The sequence below is a fragment of the Sinocyclocheilus grahami genome, unplaced genomic scaffold (assembly GCF_001515645.1).
Source record: "Sinocyclocheilus grahami isolate Dianchi unplaced genomic scaffold, SAMN03320097.WGS_v1.1 scaffold121.1, whole genome shotgun sequence".
Lineage (NCBI taxonomy): Eukaryota > Metazoa > Chordata > Actinopteri > Cypriniformes > Cyprinidae > Sinocyclocheilus > Sinocyclocheilus grahami.
The window spans coordinates 1531760-1549782 of NW_015505300.1; the positions used below are offsets into that span (position 1 = coordinate 1531760).

The 18023-nt window shown below is 38.2% G+C and overlaps 2 protein-coding genes across 2 annotated transcripts; both read left to right on the forward strand.

Moving 5' to 3' along the window:
- Positions 1-1381: 1381 nt before the first annotated feature.
- LOC107589854 (ras-related protein Rab-6B-like) lies at positions 1382-8987 on the forward strand. Its single transcript, XM_016278417.1, has 8 exons — positions 1382-1570; positions 3757-3815; positions 3911-3964; positions 4066-4171; positions 4330-4441; positions 4621-4714; positions 4905-4971; positions 6721-8987. The coding sequence occupies exons 1-8, from the start codon at positions 1501-1503 to the stop codon at positions 6783-6785; spliced, it is 627 nt and encodes a 208-aa protein (XP_016133903.1). The 5' UTR covers positions 1382-1500; the 3' UTR covers positions 6786-8987.
- A 1769-nt stretch (positions 8988-10756) lies between these two features.
- Positions 10757-15966, forward strand: LOC107589913 (autoimmune regulator-like). Its single transcript, XM_016278488.1, has 13 exons — positions 10757-10903; positions 11015-11189; positions 11268-11420; positions 12633-12698; positions 12796-12909; positions 13071-13210; positions 13326-13480; positions 13902-13962; positions 14211-14342; positions 15089-15210; positions 15318-15390; positions 15468-15551; positions 15673-15966. The coding sequence occupies exons 1-13, from the start codon at positions 10757-10759 to the stop codon at positions 15751-15753; spliced, it is 1503 nt and encodes a 500-aa protein (XP_016133974.1). The 3' UTR covers positions 15754-15966.
- Positions 15967-18023: the final 2057 nt, after the last annotated feature.

Sequence of the window (18023 nt, forward strand, 5' to 3'; positions counted from 1 at the left end):
ACGGCCGGGGCGCGTAGTCTCGGCTCCTCAGTGAAAAACTGATGTGCGTTTGCACGCGCTCTGCTTTTATACCCGCGCGGCGGGGCGGGGTGCGCGTGGCGAAACACGCACGCCAACTGTCATTGGCTTGTTTAGTTTACACTCGAAGGTGATCGGGCTCTCGGGCGAGATCCCAATTCGTCAGTCACGACTGACGTAACGTCTCCGTTCCCTCCTTCAGGGAATGAGGGTTACACTAGTAACCGAGACATTTCACTTTCACAACGAAACACAGCGTCACACACGGAGGCCTAGAGTGAGCGGAGGCCGGCTTGAGTGAGCAGCGGCCAGTGGGCTTGTGGCAACCACATGTGGCGACCCCGGGCTGGACTCCGCTTCGTCCACGGTGAAAGCCGATCCGGCGATCCACAGCGCGAACCCGACATGGCGGCGGCGGCAACAACAATACTACACCGAGAATAAAAGTTACACCTTCTTTCTTTGCATGAACATTTGGGCGGCGTTATGCAAATCTTCCCACATCGTGACATAGACATGTGGGGGCGTGTTAGAACAAGCCATTTTAGGTAGGCGTGGTTGACTCTTAACTTTTAGTCTTTGCAACTTTACAGATCTTCTTTATGCACCAAGAGCTTGTAACACTCCAAAGAGAAAGGAAAAATTGAAATCGCATCATATGACCCCTTTAAATGTTAAAACACATAGTTGGACCTATAGCACATCTACACATAATGCTGATTTGTGTGCACTTTAAGAGAATGTGAATCTCTCTCCCTTCATTTTCCAGTCTGTGCTCTTATCATTTTTATCCACTAAAGGCAAACCCCACAGATAACACAAAAATATTCTCATTTAATTGCATGTACTATATTAGTTACTCTCTAAGTTACTGTATATATGGAGCCTATATTAGTTACTGTATACGACTATAAAATTATCATGAATAAATTACCAGGTTTCTTATTTTATAATTAGATTAATGCCATCTTCAAAACAACAAAACTGTAAATGTAATTTAAAGCTTAACGTTTTATAACATCAAATTTATATTAGAATGTGCACACAGACAAAGGGTTTGCAACATTTTGTTTAACACTTTCCATGCAATTTTTATTCACAGGATGTATTCACAAGTACACAGAGAAAGCTTAGGTCTAAAATGCAGTCTTCGAGTGTCTGCACAAGATAACTATAGGCGTTAAAAGTATATAAATATGCGTTGCTCTTAGAGATGCAGATGCAAACGTTGTTGCACGGATGCTTGGCCTGCGGTTTAGTGTGCGAAGAGAGTTTACAAGGGACGCTTCCGTAAACATACACAGTGATATCAGACGGGCGTATCGCCACCGCTGCGCATGCGCACAGGGCAGGAGAACTGACATCGCGGAGCAGTACTGCAATATCCATCGATTCGGGACCGAAGATTATCCTTCTGCATTCTCGCAAGACTGGTGCCACCTGTACATATTAATCCATAACAACTGTGTCATTAAAGCAATCATGTCCATGGGAAGTGACTTTGGGAACCCTTTACGGAAATTCAAACTTGTTTTTTTAGGGGAGCAAAGCGGTGAGTCTTTGGGTTTGCCACGACTGGGTTTAGACGAACCCATTAACCTTTCAACACATGCATGAAGTACATTAGTATGTTGTTGAGTCTTTTGTGTATCCGCTTGTTTGTGGTGTTATTTCAAACAATGTTATCGCTCCATCGATTCCCTGTCAAACAAGTCGGTTGCATACGTTTCATTTGTGATTAGTCATGAAAATGTATAGCTATGCAGCGTCATTAGACTACTAAACACCCATCTGTGAATATAACGTGATATAATCGTTATTTCAGCAACTGTTATGATTGTCACCTGCATTTTCCATTGGAAGCAGAAGGGCTGATACTGTTATTGATCGCTGTTATTCTTGCGCAGTCGAAATCGCTCAAAACAAATGATATATATTAAATAATTCAATCGAAAGATATGTATATCGCCGTGTTTGTATATATCTTCCTGTGAACATCCACTGATTTAATGTCATGAAACAGAAAAGCGCAGAGGCTTTGCATTTCCCGTGTGTCTACTGGAGACACACCCAGGTTGGCAGTCAGTGTCTATGGGATTCTTCAGCAGAGCAAAAATATAAACCTCATGCATCATTTCATGAGCAGTCATAAGATCAGCCTATATAATATTACTGCATATCGTGGTTTATTCATTTGGCCGGATGATGGTTTTATCAGTGTCCCTGTCACTGTCGGTGTTTCAGAAGACGTAATCAGACGGGCATTTGAGATCATGTCTGTCATTTGATGACTGGACATCCAAATATTGAAAATAATAACACTGAACATGGCGTCACCGTAAAGTTCAGGTGTTCTTGAGATATTTTTTCCTCCTTACATGTTCTAGTAATGCTTATAGCTCCTAATACAGTGGTTATTTATTCATCATTCACTGTTTGTATGGAGAAAATGGACAGGCAGTCAGACAGAGGGTCCTCTGTACTGTATAAAACAGCATTAGATTGTGATAAGTGATAATTACAGATTGAGTCTAAATGACTGGTACCAGAGCTTTGACAGCTGTCTGCATCTTACCGAAATCATAAATCCTATGCAGCCTGAATATGATGATGGATATTACCACACCTGCTAGAAAAACATTTATTTTCCCTTTATTTTATGTCAGCTGCTGAATTCTGTCATTGTTTACTCACCCTCATGGCGTTCCAAACCTATCTTTCTTCTGTGGAACACAAAAGGAGATGTTAGAATGAACAACATCCTCTCAGCCACTACTTATCTTTTTTCCCATATAATTATAGTGAATCGTGACTGAAGATAGGAAGTCATGCAGGTTTGGAGCAACATGGGAGTAAATGATGACATGGTTTGTGTGGACTGTCTTGAGTATCACCAGAAGACCACTTGTTATCTGCTGTCCATGGTCCTGAAGCTCACTGCTGGCCAGATTTGGTTGATCTTGTCTCAAGACATCAGCAGAGCAACCAGTGAAGTCACAGAAGAATGGGGCCATTATTCCCTTTCGTTCTATGAGCTCCAGTATAACTATCAGCATTGTGCCGCTCGATGATTTTAGTATCTCTGCTCAGCCTGACAAACAGGCCTGACCAGACTGGCCTAAAAAAAGCAGTCCACTATTGAATGAAAAATGTACTCTGGAATTTTGCTGTCACTGTGGCTCCATGCACTACTACATTTTTCAAGTCATTTCCCCCCCCGTCATCATAACTCTAAATGACAAGTTCAAATGACATTCTCCGTGTAATCCCTTAAGAAATATACTGTCATTTGAAGGACGGAGGTTGAGACAGTGTCTTGTTTCAGCATATGTTGCAGTATGGTAGTGTAATTCAATTACTAAAAACACATTGTGTGGGGCTGGTCAGGACAAACAAGTTATTAATGTGAATGAAAAATGTACTCTGGAATTTTGCTGTCACTGTGGCTCCATGCACTACTACATTTTTCAAGTCATTTTCCCCCCCGTCATCATAACTCTAAATGACAAGTTCAAATGACATTCTCCGTGTAATCCCTTAAGAAATATACTGTCATTTGAAGGACGGAGGTTGAGACAGTGTCTTGTTTCAGCATATGTTGCAGTATGGTAGTGTAATTCAATTACTAAAAACACATTGTGTGGGGCTGGTCAGGACAAACAAGTTATTAATCACTTCAGTGCGTGTGATTCATCAAAATCTGAACATTTTCCTGTTTTTGTTGGGTTTGTTTTATAGTTGGGAAAACATCGCTGATAACAAGGTTCATGTATGACAGTTTTGACAACACTTATCAGGTATACTATTGGTTCTTTCAGTGCAGACACCAAAGAGTTTTCCAGATAAATCTATGTTACTTTGTATCAAACTTTGAATCTTATTATCATTACAGGCAACTATTGGAATTGACTTTTTATCAAAGACCATGTATCTGGAGGACCGAACTGTAAGAAGCTCTGAAACTAATTATATTTAATTTAAAGAACTTTGGTGCAGTTAACAAAATCAATCATTATTTCTACAAATATGCCTTGTGTTTTTTTGCAGGTGAGGTTACAGCTATGGGACACCGCAGGGCAGGAGCGTTTTAGGAGTCTTATCCCGAGCTACATTAGAGACTCCACAGTAGCTGTGGTGGTGTATGATATTACAAGTGAGCCACACACACACACACACACTCATACACACTTTGACCAATAAAGTGATATATGAAGAAGCTACTGCTTTTGTGTCGCCATTGTTGAAATAGGCATTTAACAAAACACATTGATGTTCTGATTAGACTGAGATTTTTTTCTTTTCTTCCCCCAGATGTCAATTCATTCCAGCTAACCTCCAAATGGATTGATGATGTCAGAACAGAGAGGGGAAGTGATGTCATTATCATGCTGGTGGGCAATAAAACAGATCTAGAGGAAAAGAGGTGGAGTCATTTATATTAACATTTGATATAACATTTTGTGCTAGAATTCTTTATTTGTGTCACTATAGTATAATGTTTTAATTTTTACATTTTTCTTTTAAATTTATTCAGTTTACTCAGAATTATTATTTACATTTATCTAAAATTGTAACGCATTATGTTGGTAATTGCTCTGACAGGCAAATCACTATAGAGGAGGGCGAGCAGCGGGCCAAAGAGCTGAATGTGATGTTTATAGAGACTAGTGCAAAGACTGGCAGCAACGTTAAACAGGTGAATTTAAGAGCGCTACATTGTCTGCTCAGTGGCAAATGGACTTTAATGCCCTGTAACATGACACATGGAAAGCTCTAAAAAGATTTGATTTAGCCAGAGTTGTTGCCCATAGGGTTTTAGCGGTACCAATCCGCTCTGGAAAAAAAAAATCAGTCTGGTTTAATTTTCTTTTTGTTTGGTTTAACAGTTGTTTCGGAGAGTGGCTGCAGCTTTGCCTGGAATGGAAAGCTTGGATGATAACAACAAAGAAGGAAGTATCCTTTAATGCATGATATTTAAAGGTGATAAGTGTCAATTTTGAGGATGTCTCCCAGGTTAATACGCAGAGACAAAATAAAATTTTGAATCTTATTATCATTACAGGCAACTATTGGAATTGACTTTTTATCAAAGACCATGTATCTGGAGGACCGAACTGTAAGAAGCTCTGAAACTAATTATATTTAATTTAAAGAACTTTGGTGCAGTTAACAAAATCAATCATTATTTCTACAAATATGCCTTGTGTTTTTTTGCAGGTGAGGTTACAGCTATGGGACACCGCAGGGCAGGAGCGTTTTAGGAGTCTTATCCCGAGCTACATTAGAGACTCCACAGTGGCTGTGGTGGTGTATGATATTACAAGTGAGCCACACACTTTGACCAATAAAGTGATATATGAAGAAGCTACTGCTTTTGTGTCGCCATTGTTGAAATAGGCATTTAACAAAACACATTGATGTTCTGATTAGACTGAGATTTTTTTCTTTTCTTCCCCCAGATGTCAATTCATTCCAGCTAACCTCCAAATGGATTGATGATGTCAGAACAGAGAGGGGAAGTGATGTCATTATCATGCTGGTGGGCAATAAAACAGATCTAGAGGAAAAGAGGTGGAGTCATTTATATTAACATTTGATATAACATTTTGTGCTAGAATTCTTTATTTGTGTCACTATAGTATAATGTTTTAATTTTTACATTTTTCTTTTAAATTTATTCAGTTTACTCAGAATTATTATTTACATTTATTTAAAATTGTAACGCATTATGTTGGTAATTGCTCTGACAGGCAAATCACTATAGAGGAGGGCGAGCAGCGGGCCAAAGAGCTGAATGTGATGTTTATAGAGACTAGTGCAAAGACTGGCAGCAACGTTAAACAGGTGAATTTAAGAGCGCTACATTGTCTGCTCAGTGGCAAATGGACTTTAATGCCCTGTAACATGACACATGGAAAGCTCTAAAAAGATTTGATTTAGCCAGAGTTGTTGCCCATAGGGTTTTAGCGGTACCAATCCGCTCTGGAAAAAAAAAATCAGTCTGGTTTAATTTTCTTTTTGTTTGGTTTAACAGTTGTTTCGGAGAGTGGCTGCAGCTTTGCCTGGAATGGAAAGCTTGGATGATAACAACAAAGAAGGAAGTATCCTTTAATGCATGATATTTAAAGGTGATAAGTGTCAATTTTGAGGATGTCTCCCAGGTTAATACGCAGAGACAAAATAAGTTAACCAAAAAAGTATGTGTAGGTTGATTAACACCGTGACTGTGTGGTGCTATCAACATTTTAGTTTAAGCATCCTCTATACTGTGTATTGGTATCCTCTATACCAATACTGTGAGTTTGGGGTGGGGCTATCTGTTGGTGCGACCAATGGCAGATGGAAAGATTGTTCAGAAAGTTATTTTCCCGTGCACGTTTCCGCTAGTGAAACAGAAATGATATAAGTCATCATAATATCAAAACTGACCCACTTAATACAAGCTCCTGGTTTTATTGTGCATGATTTATAGCCACATATATCCTTTTATTTATAGTTGACATCGTCAAGGCTTATTTTTAACTGTTTTTAATTTTTCTTTTTGATTATGCTTTTTCACCCAAAATATGATTATGGCAGTAAAGATTTAATAAGAAAAATGTAATAATAACAATAATAGTTAACCATTAGTAGGAAACTGTGCTTAATACATTAATAAGGCAACACTATTTCCTTGATTTGCTTAACTCATCCCTCTTCTAGTGATCGACATTAAACTGGACAAACAGCCAGATCCTCCGGCCACTGAAAGTGGGTGCTCCTGTTAATAGAAAGCGGTTCGGACCTTCATTATCACCACATGCTTGTTCTGTTGCTTCCTATGGGTCCACGTCCAGTTGAACTTTATGATCGGATATAGGCATTTTACATCTGAATGGGTCTAAAATTATATTCCTTAATCTACACTGTCTGTTTAATTGCCAAAATAATATCATAGGTAATTCAAAGTGACTAGCTAACAGATTCATATAAGACAGGAAGTGGCATGTGTACCATCTTCGGACAAAAAACATTCAGAGTGGATTATCGGTTGTTATGTTTTGTATTTTTGTACATTACAAAAAGCACTAAATGATGCCTTCACAAAAAATGAGTTTAAGATTTAAGACGGGCGACAGTCTTTCGCCCATAGCATGCATGTAAGACAACTTTTAGAATCTGTCATGTCCTTTGGTCCATACACATCGATAGTAACGAAACGAAGAACTCAGAATTAATGGAAAAAAAAGAAAAAAGAGAGAGGTCCTGTTCAAAGTCTTAGTGTGGGTCTGTGTATACAGTACATCCTACATGCTAATCCAGTACCAGCCTCCACGGGAGGTGTGTGTACTAACTCGGCTAACCTTTAAAGTGCCGTGGCACTGTTGCAAAGAACCAATGATTTTGTTCTGCTAGCTTCATGTATACACTTAAGATCCGCCAGGCGGTACTGTATTGTATATAGTATTTATATTATTGTGAACATCCATCATTTAGACGTGGTTTATGTTCACTTGTATAAATATAACATTTGTTTTCGTTTGTTTTAATATGACAAGGGCTTCACTTTTATTTTCTCAGTCTCACCTGTAGCCATACACTGGTAGTAAAGTATTACTTCTGATTTGGGCATTTTGCTATTGACTTATACTCTTTTACTCATCCACCAAATTTTTTTTTCTGAAAGATTACCATTATTCTTGTTAAACCCCTTTCAGATGTTTTACAGAAATATGTGGGTTGATTTTTATTTTTTAATTATAACTTTGTATTTTGCAGCCAACTAGAACTAATAAGAATGAGATAAGTGTCATTCATTCGGTTGGGGTGAGAAAGGCCATTTTGAGGTGAGCCTTAGGAAACAACAGATTTTCATTTCAAGTACATGCACTTTCTTCTGGGTTCTGACTAGGAAATGTATAGTTCACCACATCCTAAAGTGATGAAACAGACAAACGATTGTCGCATCCCTCATATATCATGTGTATTAAAGCTCTCATAGTCTCCTGCACATGTTGAATGGATGTGTAGATAAAAATTCTAAATTCTAGTTGTAGGTGAACACTTCATCTGAGAGAATCCTAAAACATGAAGACCTTTTTAAAACAGCACTGAGCTGAGAGAGAATGGACCCGCCTGTCATCCACTCACAATATTCTGGTTATTGCAACAGTACGTTCAAGAAATGTGAGTTGTTTACGAATCTCTGGAAACATAGTATCTTTAATATTTATTGTATTTGTTTTTGGTTTATATTTTGAATTGTTTACATAAATGCACTGATTAACACCACTGATTGTATAGAGATTCATTTAGGATATATTAGGTATTTATAATATATTAAATGTTAGTGCGAGTTTCTTTCTGGTGCCAATAATTCTGTTAATTTAAACAAAAATGGACATGAGGAATAACGTTGATTGAATTGTTGGTACTAGGCTTGACTTCAGCTTCTTAGATAATTTAAGGGGCCGCTGATATTAACTATGGGGAGAGACTGATGTTAATGAGTTTTACATTGACAGGGCACAGAATACGGCATCTTTCACATTCACATTTCTCAAGCCTCCGTCTTGTTTGCTTTGTCATCTTTCACTTTTGTACACTAGTTGTGCCTTCTGTTATTGTGGCATCACAATGCAAAACTGTCATTGTATGGCTACCTGAGAACACGTACATTATAGAACGGTGGTCACTGATTGGTTCGCCAGACAACTGACGGATTTATGATGCTGATCTGTGAGGAAATTGTTGTATTCACACCATCTAGCCAATTCACAGCAGTCGAGAAAAATTGCAGAACAGTCCCGTGCAAGCGGAAGGTTGTATGTAAAAACAGGAAGTTGCAGCTAGAAGTGTGAGGAGATTGAATCTGTCAGATTTGTTGCCATAGGGTTGTGTAGAGCAGTGTAGTTGGCTCTTTATTCACTCTGTAAGGACATTTATGAGCATGACATCTGTCTGAAAAAAATCAATAAAATCCATGTCTTAATACCAAACTGTCTGCTGCTACAATGCTGAGTGTGATATTGCTTTTATACAGCTGTTTAAGAAACTAAAAAATTAATATATTTTTTGTGTAAAAGTGGGTACTTTTATTAATCAAGCAGAAAGTTCTCAAAACTCACTATTTTTTCATGAAAATTTAAGACAAATGCTATGTTCTAGGGTTCATTTAAAGTTGAAAGCAATGGGCCCTTTTCACAGACTGTGATGGCACATTTCCACAGTTGTTAACTTTGTAAATCTAGCAACATTTTCAACATTTTTTTTTTATTGTAAACCTACAACATTATACTTGGTGTTTTCTTACCTTGGTATTTAATTATATAAAACTAGTTAACCCTGCTATATGAGTGTTTCTGATAAAAAGGCTAAGGAAGTGACGGCATATTTGACATTTTTCTCTTTTTTGACCAACGCATTGATTATTTTTCTGCTTTTGTAAAGTCATAGAAAAGTTATTGTGGATTTTTTTCTTTTGCTATTGGTACAAATGAGAACACTAAATATATGTTGTAGTTTCCATTCATCACTATAGAAGTTTACCCAAACTATGATGACTTCGCTTCTGAGAACCCTGGAAATGTGAAAAAGGTCCATTATAGTTGGAGTATAACCTTGTTAAAAAATCTCAAAAAACATTAATAGAATAGAAAATCTCAAAAACATTAATAATTCCCACACAACATTACAAATGCTGCATTAATGGCTAATCCAGATCCAGTGCATTTATTGTGATGCACAGAGACTGGGATTCCCCTTGGTATGGAAACTATAGTCCTCAGGAGAGACAGGTGACTGAAAGTAGAGGCTCACATGATTGAAAAATCGTTTCTTGCCCAACTGTGGACTTTCCAAGCCATACCACACAAATGAGCATAAATGCGAACAAATGAGGGGCAGGTATTTTTATCCAGCCTACAAGGTGCAAGTTAGTGTTTTAACTGTAAATAGAAATTCAATGTCACCACCACTTATCACAGCAGTCTTATGAATCAATGGCCCCTAGAGGCTCCAAGAGCACAAGAGTCATTTATCCACCAGTCACAAAAAAGCCATGCCAATCACTGACAGCCATCACACCAAATAAAAGGAAACCAGCTAGAAGATTACAGGTATCTCTAGTCCTCATCACCAACGACTGTTGTAAGTACTATGTTCATTTTTTAGTGTGTTTAACATCAGGAAACTAATCAATATGTACCATTATTTCTAAAGGCTGCATGATGACTGATAGTGTTTAATTATTTAAGGTAAAGGTCTGCAGCAGTACTGATAGTTGCTGTTTGATCTCTAACTGATTTTTGAGAAAAATAAAAAGGTTAAACCAAAATTCAAGAATTATTCAAATGAATTTCAATCAAAGCTAAAGCTCAGCTAAATATTCATTGTTCTTGCTGTATTCAAAGTTTATTCGTTAAAATGCAAATGACTGTTTACATTATTTTAATGGATTGTAATTTAAGCTTTATAGTTAAATATGTAAATGCACAAAAATGGTACTATAGGCAAGTTACTGTATTATAGGTCCAGTTTAAAATGTAACATTCCATATTATTTAATATATAACATAGGATCCCTTCTCTCAAAAAAGGCTGAAGAACTCTAATTTGTTGATGTACTATTTAAGCATATGATAAAACAATTGAATCTTCTTAAGTTAATATATGAAGATATTTTTAGTGCTCTCAGAACACCAGAGTAAGAATTTCAGTGAGTTCAGTGTGTGATCTATATGCAGGATTCTTGTGGAAGCATGTCTAGGGTGGAAGGTTACGGAGAGTCTGACCTGCGCTCACAGCTAAGAGCATGTAGGACTGAGATCGCCATGGCAATCCATGACCCCTTCCCACTGCTGTACGGGCTGGCGGATCATGACGTTATCTCTGAACAGATCCTGAGGGTAAACATTTTCATAAAAATTATATTCCTCAGCATAATCACAAATATGCGTAATTATAGTTCATTCAATTCTAAAACAAGAAGCTATTACTATTGCCGATTGACACTGAAGGAGACTTTAGAGCGAAAGAAAAAGGACGGGATCCACAAAGCTGTCTACTCAATGCTCACATTGATACTGGACCAGGATGCCACTGTCCTCCAGGGCTTCTGGAGCAATCTCTGTAAAGAGTACAATAAGGAGTGTTACCCAAAATTGGAAACCCTGTTTATGAACCTTCCCAAAGGTACAGTGCACAGGTCAGGCAAACATAAGTGGGTTGGAGGATAATTACAGTTTAAGTGATGATAATCTGATTTGGCAGGGTTAAAGCCAAAGCAGGTGGCCAGACACGCAGGGAACCCCAGGCTTGAGCTGCAGGTCCGCAGCCAGTCAAGCAGGAAGAGAGGGGTGGCGGAAAAACAAATGACCCACCGGCCACATCACCACACCAAGAAAGCCTTAACCTCCAGCTCAGGTATGGACACTGGCACACACAGACACTCATAATTCTAGTTTTATTCCCAGTTAACAAAAATATGTTCTAAGAATATTTTGCTAATGTTCCCATTAAGTTATGAAAACGTTATATCTGAATGTTCTCTGTACATTCAAAACGTCTATTTAAAAGAAAATGTTTAAAAATGTTTGTTTCTTGGTTATTAAGAAGGCACAGTTCACACAAAAATGCTAATTCTGTCATCATTTACTCACCCTCAAGTTGCTCAAACGATGCATAATGTATTTATTAAAGACCACATAATCTATTAACATTACTGGAACTGGAAGAATGTTTTTTCATAACTTTTAGAGAACCTTGCCAGAACGTTAGCCAAAGTTCTGAGAATGTTCTCAGCTGGGTTGGAGAAAAGAGGGGTGTTTTAAGCCAAGCACCACTTCTATGACCGTGTGATGTGATAGTCAAGTTGGGTCATTCTCATTTAGTTTAAATAATAGCCTAAGCCAAACAAAATAGCAACACATTATTATTTTAAAAACTGCTTGTTTTCGTTGTATTACTACGAACAGGCCCCATAACCTTACATTTCCGGAGCTTTCAGAAGCAGAAGTCATCATATAGTTGTGAATGAAAACTTTAAAAAATATAATGTTTGCATTCCCATTTGATCTAAAAAGAAAATATAAAATTCACGATAGTGTTTCTATGGCTTTCCAAAATAAATATTAAGAGATTGTTAAAAAAGATGCCGTCACTCCCCCAGCCTAGAAGCACTCACAGTTTTCTGTAATTCAGTAATTTCTGTAATTGAATCCTTTTTTTTTTTTTTTTACAAAAGGGTCCATTATATTAGTGTTGAGAAGTGCGATTCGTTATGTTCGAATCAACTGTAACCAATTATTTTACCATTCATGATGTACCATGTAATCTGTCGTTTATATACAATGGATTTACCATGGATTTAGCTTTATACACCGCAGGGGAAGCTGCACCTTAATCTCTGTTTTGTGAATGATAGGCTGTTCTTTGTAGTCCTTCAGCAAAACATCCCAGACTGATTTTGCGATTGTTGGACCAAACAGTAATCCTACAATCCTATATATAGCTTTTATAATCAAAATCCACAAAGCATAAATCTGAGTGAACACGTGACAGTTTGAATGGCCATGACATGATGCTTCTGTTTGCAAACATGGCAGTCCAGATAACTCAATGTCTTCACTGTTCCAGGAAGCAAAGGCAAGCCGATGAGAAAGACAGATGGTGCAGCACTTTCTCAGGTCTCAGTGGGAAACGGTAATCACATGTTTGTGTAAAGTGTGTCATTAGAATACTATGTATTTTAGTAGATGAATGAGGTTGCAGATAAATAAATGTGACTCCCAAAATGCAGGGGTCCAGGCTGTATCTACCTCAGTCCAGAGGGCCGTGACTGTGTCTGCCACTGAGCATCCCACTGGCTGCGGGACAGTGGAGGGGATTCTGATCCAGCAGGTCATTGAGTCTGGTGAGCTCAGCACACTAATACGATATTGACAGACTGTGATGACAGCCTTTACTTAGCTAATGCTTTAGCTCTTAGTGTGTTTTGATGGTGTAACCTTGCCGTGTAAACGCTTTGGCAGTTCACTTTGGCAGCACAGATGTCTCAGCTGCTCTCTCCCGCAGGAGGTGCCAAAAAATGCATCAAGGTTGGAGGAGAATTCTACTCTTCTGGCAAACTGGATGAGACAGCTGGAGTGCACAAGGCACAGACTGCACGAAACTATACTCACCAGCAGGGAGAGCCAAGCACCAGAGTCATGAATGTAGGTGATCAAGATTTGTTCAACTCATGGAAAATTACAGACGTTGAAGATACAGAAAAGCCTACTTGAAAAATTTTCTATAGGCAAAAGCTGTCATGATGTTAACCTGGTACAGAAGGTAGATCACATTTATGTTGCATATGTTCAGGTAGAGCATAATGATGATGAATGTACTGTATGTAAAGACGGTGGGGAGCTCATCTGCTGTGATGGATGTCCCCGTGCCTTCCATCTCACCTGCCTGGTGCCACCCCTCACTTCCATACCCAGGTATAGATTAGTCATGTGACGCACAGGCCGCTGGCGCTGACCCTACCAAACCTAGAGCTGACTGCGCTCATCATTAGTCTTTAGCTGTGTCAAGTCGGTGTTGATAAACTGCATAGTAGAATACAAAAAAATCTAAAACATGAGGCCAAGTACAATAAATAGAGTGGGATCTAAGTCTAAAAACACTAGTGAAAATGTCTAATTTGATTCATTTTTTATTACAAATGATATATTGATGATAAAATGATATATTATTATGTATTACTTATAAAATAAATATATATGAAATATTATGAAATATAAATAAATATTATCTATAAAACTTTTGGAATCTGCTTTATATTAGTGGTTCTCAACCAGGGGGCCAAACCCCACTAGGGGACCCCAGCAAACAAAGTCTAAAAAATGTGTTTGCTTTCAGTGGTACATGGCGTTGTCAGCTATGCAACAGAGCGAAAGACAGGACATACACCCCCTTGCAGGTAAGCACTTGCAATAACTTCCTGAACCTAAATTACAGTTGGTCACACTTAAGCCCCGTTCAGAATACACAATTTTTTTGTCGGTTACGAATCCAAACGACACCCTACGGCAAGCAAATTGTGCCAAAATCGGGCTAAAATCGTGTAGTCTGAACGGGGCTTTATATGTACAATATGAACTCTGATGACCAGTGATGGGAGATTATTAGTATCCATGCCAGTAGTAAAGTCTCTGCTCTTATTTTTAGCCTGCAGTTCACCCTCCAGTGACAGAGACATGCTCCAGCTCTGCTGTGGACTTCTCCTTCTTCTCGTCTCTGTCCTCCACTTCACTCTCCACAGTCACAGAAGGCAAAAGCGCTCAGCCCATGGGCCTCCAGGTAACACTTCCATGTGACTCAGTGAGAGACACAGTGACTGAGTGCATGTGAGCACCACACGTTAGGCCTGTTCACACCAAGGATGATAACTATAACAATAAATGTAACTATAACGTTTTAATAATTGTTGGAATCATTTTCAGAAGGATTTTTATACAGCTGATGAACAATAAAAACTTTGACAGCCAATCAGAATCAGAATCCACCCGACATTAAACAGCTCAAGCACTTAAAGCAGTAGATAATATTACTGCTGCATGCTTATAATAAATTGAACGTTATCATCCTTTGGTGGGAATTCTAATATAGTTGTTATAGTTATCTTTATAGTTATCGTTCTTGGTCTGAACACATCTCTATGAGAATAACGAACTCCACGCCACAAATATAAGACACAGAAAAACAGTGTCACTGGAATTACTTAGTTTTTTCCAGCTGATGATTCATGAATGACAGCCAATCAGAATCTTCACAACTTTATAGAGCTCAAGCCTTTAAAGCAGCAGATGACAAAACTGCAGCATACTAAACAGAAAGTTATTGTGCATTGGTGTGGATGCAAATATAGTTATCATTATAGTTTTTGGTGTGAACAGGCGTTTACTATGTGTGGAGGAATAATTTAGCTTAAAAAAAGCAAAATCTTATTTATACACCCTCATGTCATTTCAGTCTTTTAAATAATCTATATGTATATGGCAGGATTGTGGTCATTTTCAGATATTTTTATGTTTAATCTCTGTTAGTCTTCAGGTGCTGAAATGGTTGGGATGAGGATGGCTTGTGGAATTTGCCACATGACCCGTGGAGAGCTGATCACCTGCCCGCAGTGCCTGCAGAGTTATCATGCCCTCTGCAACTTCTCAAAGTACTGGTGTTATTGTACTGTTATTTATAATAGAATAACTGTGAGCTCTATCATGCTTTGAATCTCTATCGCTCCCTCTCTCTCTCTTCCCCTATTTGACTCTTCAGTGGAAGGACAAGATGTAGGAATTGCTCCAGGTCTTGGAACCCTGAAAGTGAAACATCATCAAGGAGTCTTCAGGTAATCCATACACACTAAAACAACACTTTTGGGCCGGCTGAGTGCACAGATGTTATTAGTCTGGTTTATTCCCACAGATGAGTCAACACATGACTGATCAGGGCTTAACGCCATCAGAGCAGCTGCTCAACAGAGATGAAATGGACTCTATAATGGGGGAGGTGAGGTCATGTTTATCAATAGTATACAAATAAATTATTAAATGCAAATATGAGCAATGGAAACTGTATATACATGAAGCCCCAGATGAGTTATCTAACAGTATATTTGTCTTGAATGCAGAGCTCTATAGATGGGATCCTGCAGTGGGCTTTCCACAATATTTCACATCCTCTTTCTGAGTCTCAAGGCTATTTCCAGTGATTCAGTGAGTCCACTGGTTCATCTCTGCTGTGCCCAAACATCAAATCTCAGTATAAGGTTCCTCCTCAGTGTTAGTTGGACTGATGTAAATAATAGAACATACAGATTCAATAATGTGAAGAAAATGAATGTATTTGATTATCCATTTCACAGGTTATTTTTTTATTTGTATGAGATATTTTTTATTTTCTATAGATCTCAATAGGTTGTTGCTACTACAGGGTTTCCACAAATTATTGTTTCATTTCAAACTAATATTTGTGAAAAAACACAATATATACAATACAAAATACATTAAGCCAACATCACCCAGAAGTTCATGTTCAGCTTAATGATTCATTGTCCCTCTCACATTAAAATGTATTAATTACAATAAAAATGTAAGTATACTGTAAGTACATCAATGGTACTAGACAGATATTATTGTAGACCTAAGACAGGTTTTACAAGACACCGTATTGAATTTTACACTGATGATTACAAGACACCGTATTGAATTTTACACTGATGAAATGAGGCTGTGAGGGAGACTTAAAGGCACAATATGTAATATTTTGCCACTGGAGGGCGCTTATTCAAAACAAACAAAGAAACAAAGGCGTAGTTATATGACGCCGTGACTGAGTGTGGAATCATGGGAGTTGGCGTCTTCATCCAAACAGCCGAAGCAATCCGACAATGAGGCTGTGAGGGAGACTTAAAGGCACAATATGTAATATTTTGCCACTGGAGGGCGCTTATTCAAAACAAACAAAGAAACAAAGGCGTAGTTATACGGGACTCGGGCAGAAATCATGTTCATGGATGAGCTAATGTATTAAAGATTTATTAACGTAGTAGAATGAAGCAGGGTGAGGCTGAAAGCCGTCGAAGCGAAACGAGGCCGCTGAACGAGCGTGACACACGGCTCGAAAGCAGCGGAGCTTTTATTATGCCACAGTCGAACGCTTCTACTTTACGTATGTTTCTACGAATTTAAACATTCTTCGAAACATTTGGGATAATGTAAGTACGCAAGTCAGCAAAATATATAAAACTGTTCTAGTGGTTTTTGGGTATTTTAATAAAAATATCTTACATATTGTGCCTTTAAGGACCTTATACACTTAAAATCAAAGAATGAACTGGTGTGACATCATTTTGAACAAAATCAGGCCAAAACAATGTTTGCTTGGAGTTCGTTTTGGGAGTTCAATACAGAAAAACTTTCTGGAAAAGTTCACTCTGGATGGTAAACACCTTTGAACTACCATTGGTCCATTAAGAGTACAAAATAGAACTTTGACGTGAGTATATCGGGCTGTTACAATCTTTACAATAGAATGCACGCTGCAAAGAATGCAAAGAGTCTTTTAGAAAGAGGTTTCTACAGCTAAACATTGGCATACCGTTAAACAACAGTACAATACATTGAAAACACATTGTACTTCTGTCCCTCACAGTCTTGATTTCATTCATGTCAAAAATTAAATAAAGCACTACTCTGACTAAAGTCTGTTGATGTCCCTGCTATCCACTAAAGGGTTACCTCGGCCTTGGTTGAAGACACCTGGTCTAGATAATAATGAAACCTGGATTTTGATGTGGGCTTATTGTTCTGTAATGCCAACATGCATGTGATAACCTCCAGATATGAAACAATAGCTCAAGAATAGATGAATGAATTTCTATTTCTGCCTAGCAAACATGGAAAATGTGCTCCCATTTTTATTAAAGACCCAAGTATTCATCACTTTCTTCTATATGTGTAGTTTGTGTACCTGTTATGGGGACCAAATGTCCCTACAAGGATACCAGCAAATGTTGACCTTGTGGGGACATTTTTGGTATGATTTTTATAAATCATAATGATCTTTTTTGAAAATCTACAAATGCAGTAGGTTTTGTGTGAGGGTAGGTGTAGGGGTAGGATTAGGGGATAGAAAATACAGTTTGTACAGTATAAAAACCATTTTGTCTATTGAATGTCCCCATAAAACATGGAAGCTCAATGTGTGTGTGTGTGTGTGTGTGTGTGTGTCCAAGTGCCCCTATGTGGGCCTTCTGTGCTCTTCTGAGAATGGTTTTGACACATCCCATGGAATGCATGGTCCAGAGCCAACGCTGTCAGTTTTCCTTTTTGGCCTCCTCAGGAGACAAAAGAGAGTGGGAAAAGAGAGAGGAAGAGAAGAAGAGAGTAAGAGAGCACTTGGAATGTTAATGAGAACCATGTGGGACTCCTGGAAATGTTCTGTTGCTAATGTCAAAGCATAATGTATGTCAACAAAGAG

Excerpts from the sequence above, each read along its gene's own strand:
- LOC107589854 (XM_016278417.1), top strand. The coding sequence starts at position 1,501 with ATGTCCATGGGAAGTGACTTTGGGAACCCTTTACGGAAATTCAAACTT. Across the intron at positions 4,172-4,329 it reads GGTGGTGTATGATATTACAA|ATGTCAATTCATTCCAGCTA; the intron begins GTGAGCCACACA and ends TTCTTCCCCCAG. Across the intron at positions 4,972-6,720 it reads TGATAACAACAAAGAAGGAA|TGATCGACATTAAACTGGAC; the intron begins GTATCCTTTAAT and ends TCCCTCTTCTAG.
- LOC107589913 (XM_016278488.1), top strand. The coding sequence starts at position 10,757 with ATGTCTAGGGTGGAAGGTTACGGAGAGTCTGACCTGCGCTCACAGCTA. Across the intron at positions 11,421-12,632 it reads AGCCTTAACCTCCAGCTCAG|GAAGCAAAGGCAAGCCGATG; the intron begins GTATGGACACTG and ends TCACTGTTCCAG. Across the intron at positions 13,211-13,325 it reads CAAGCACCAGAGTCATGAAT|AAGGTAGATCACATTTATGT; the intron begins GTAGGTGATCAA and ends AACCTGGTACAG.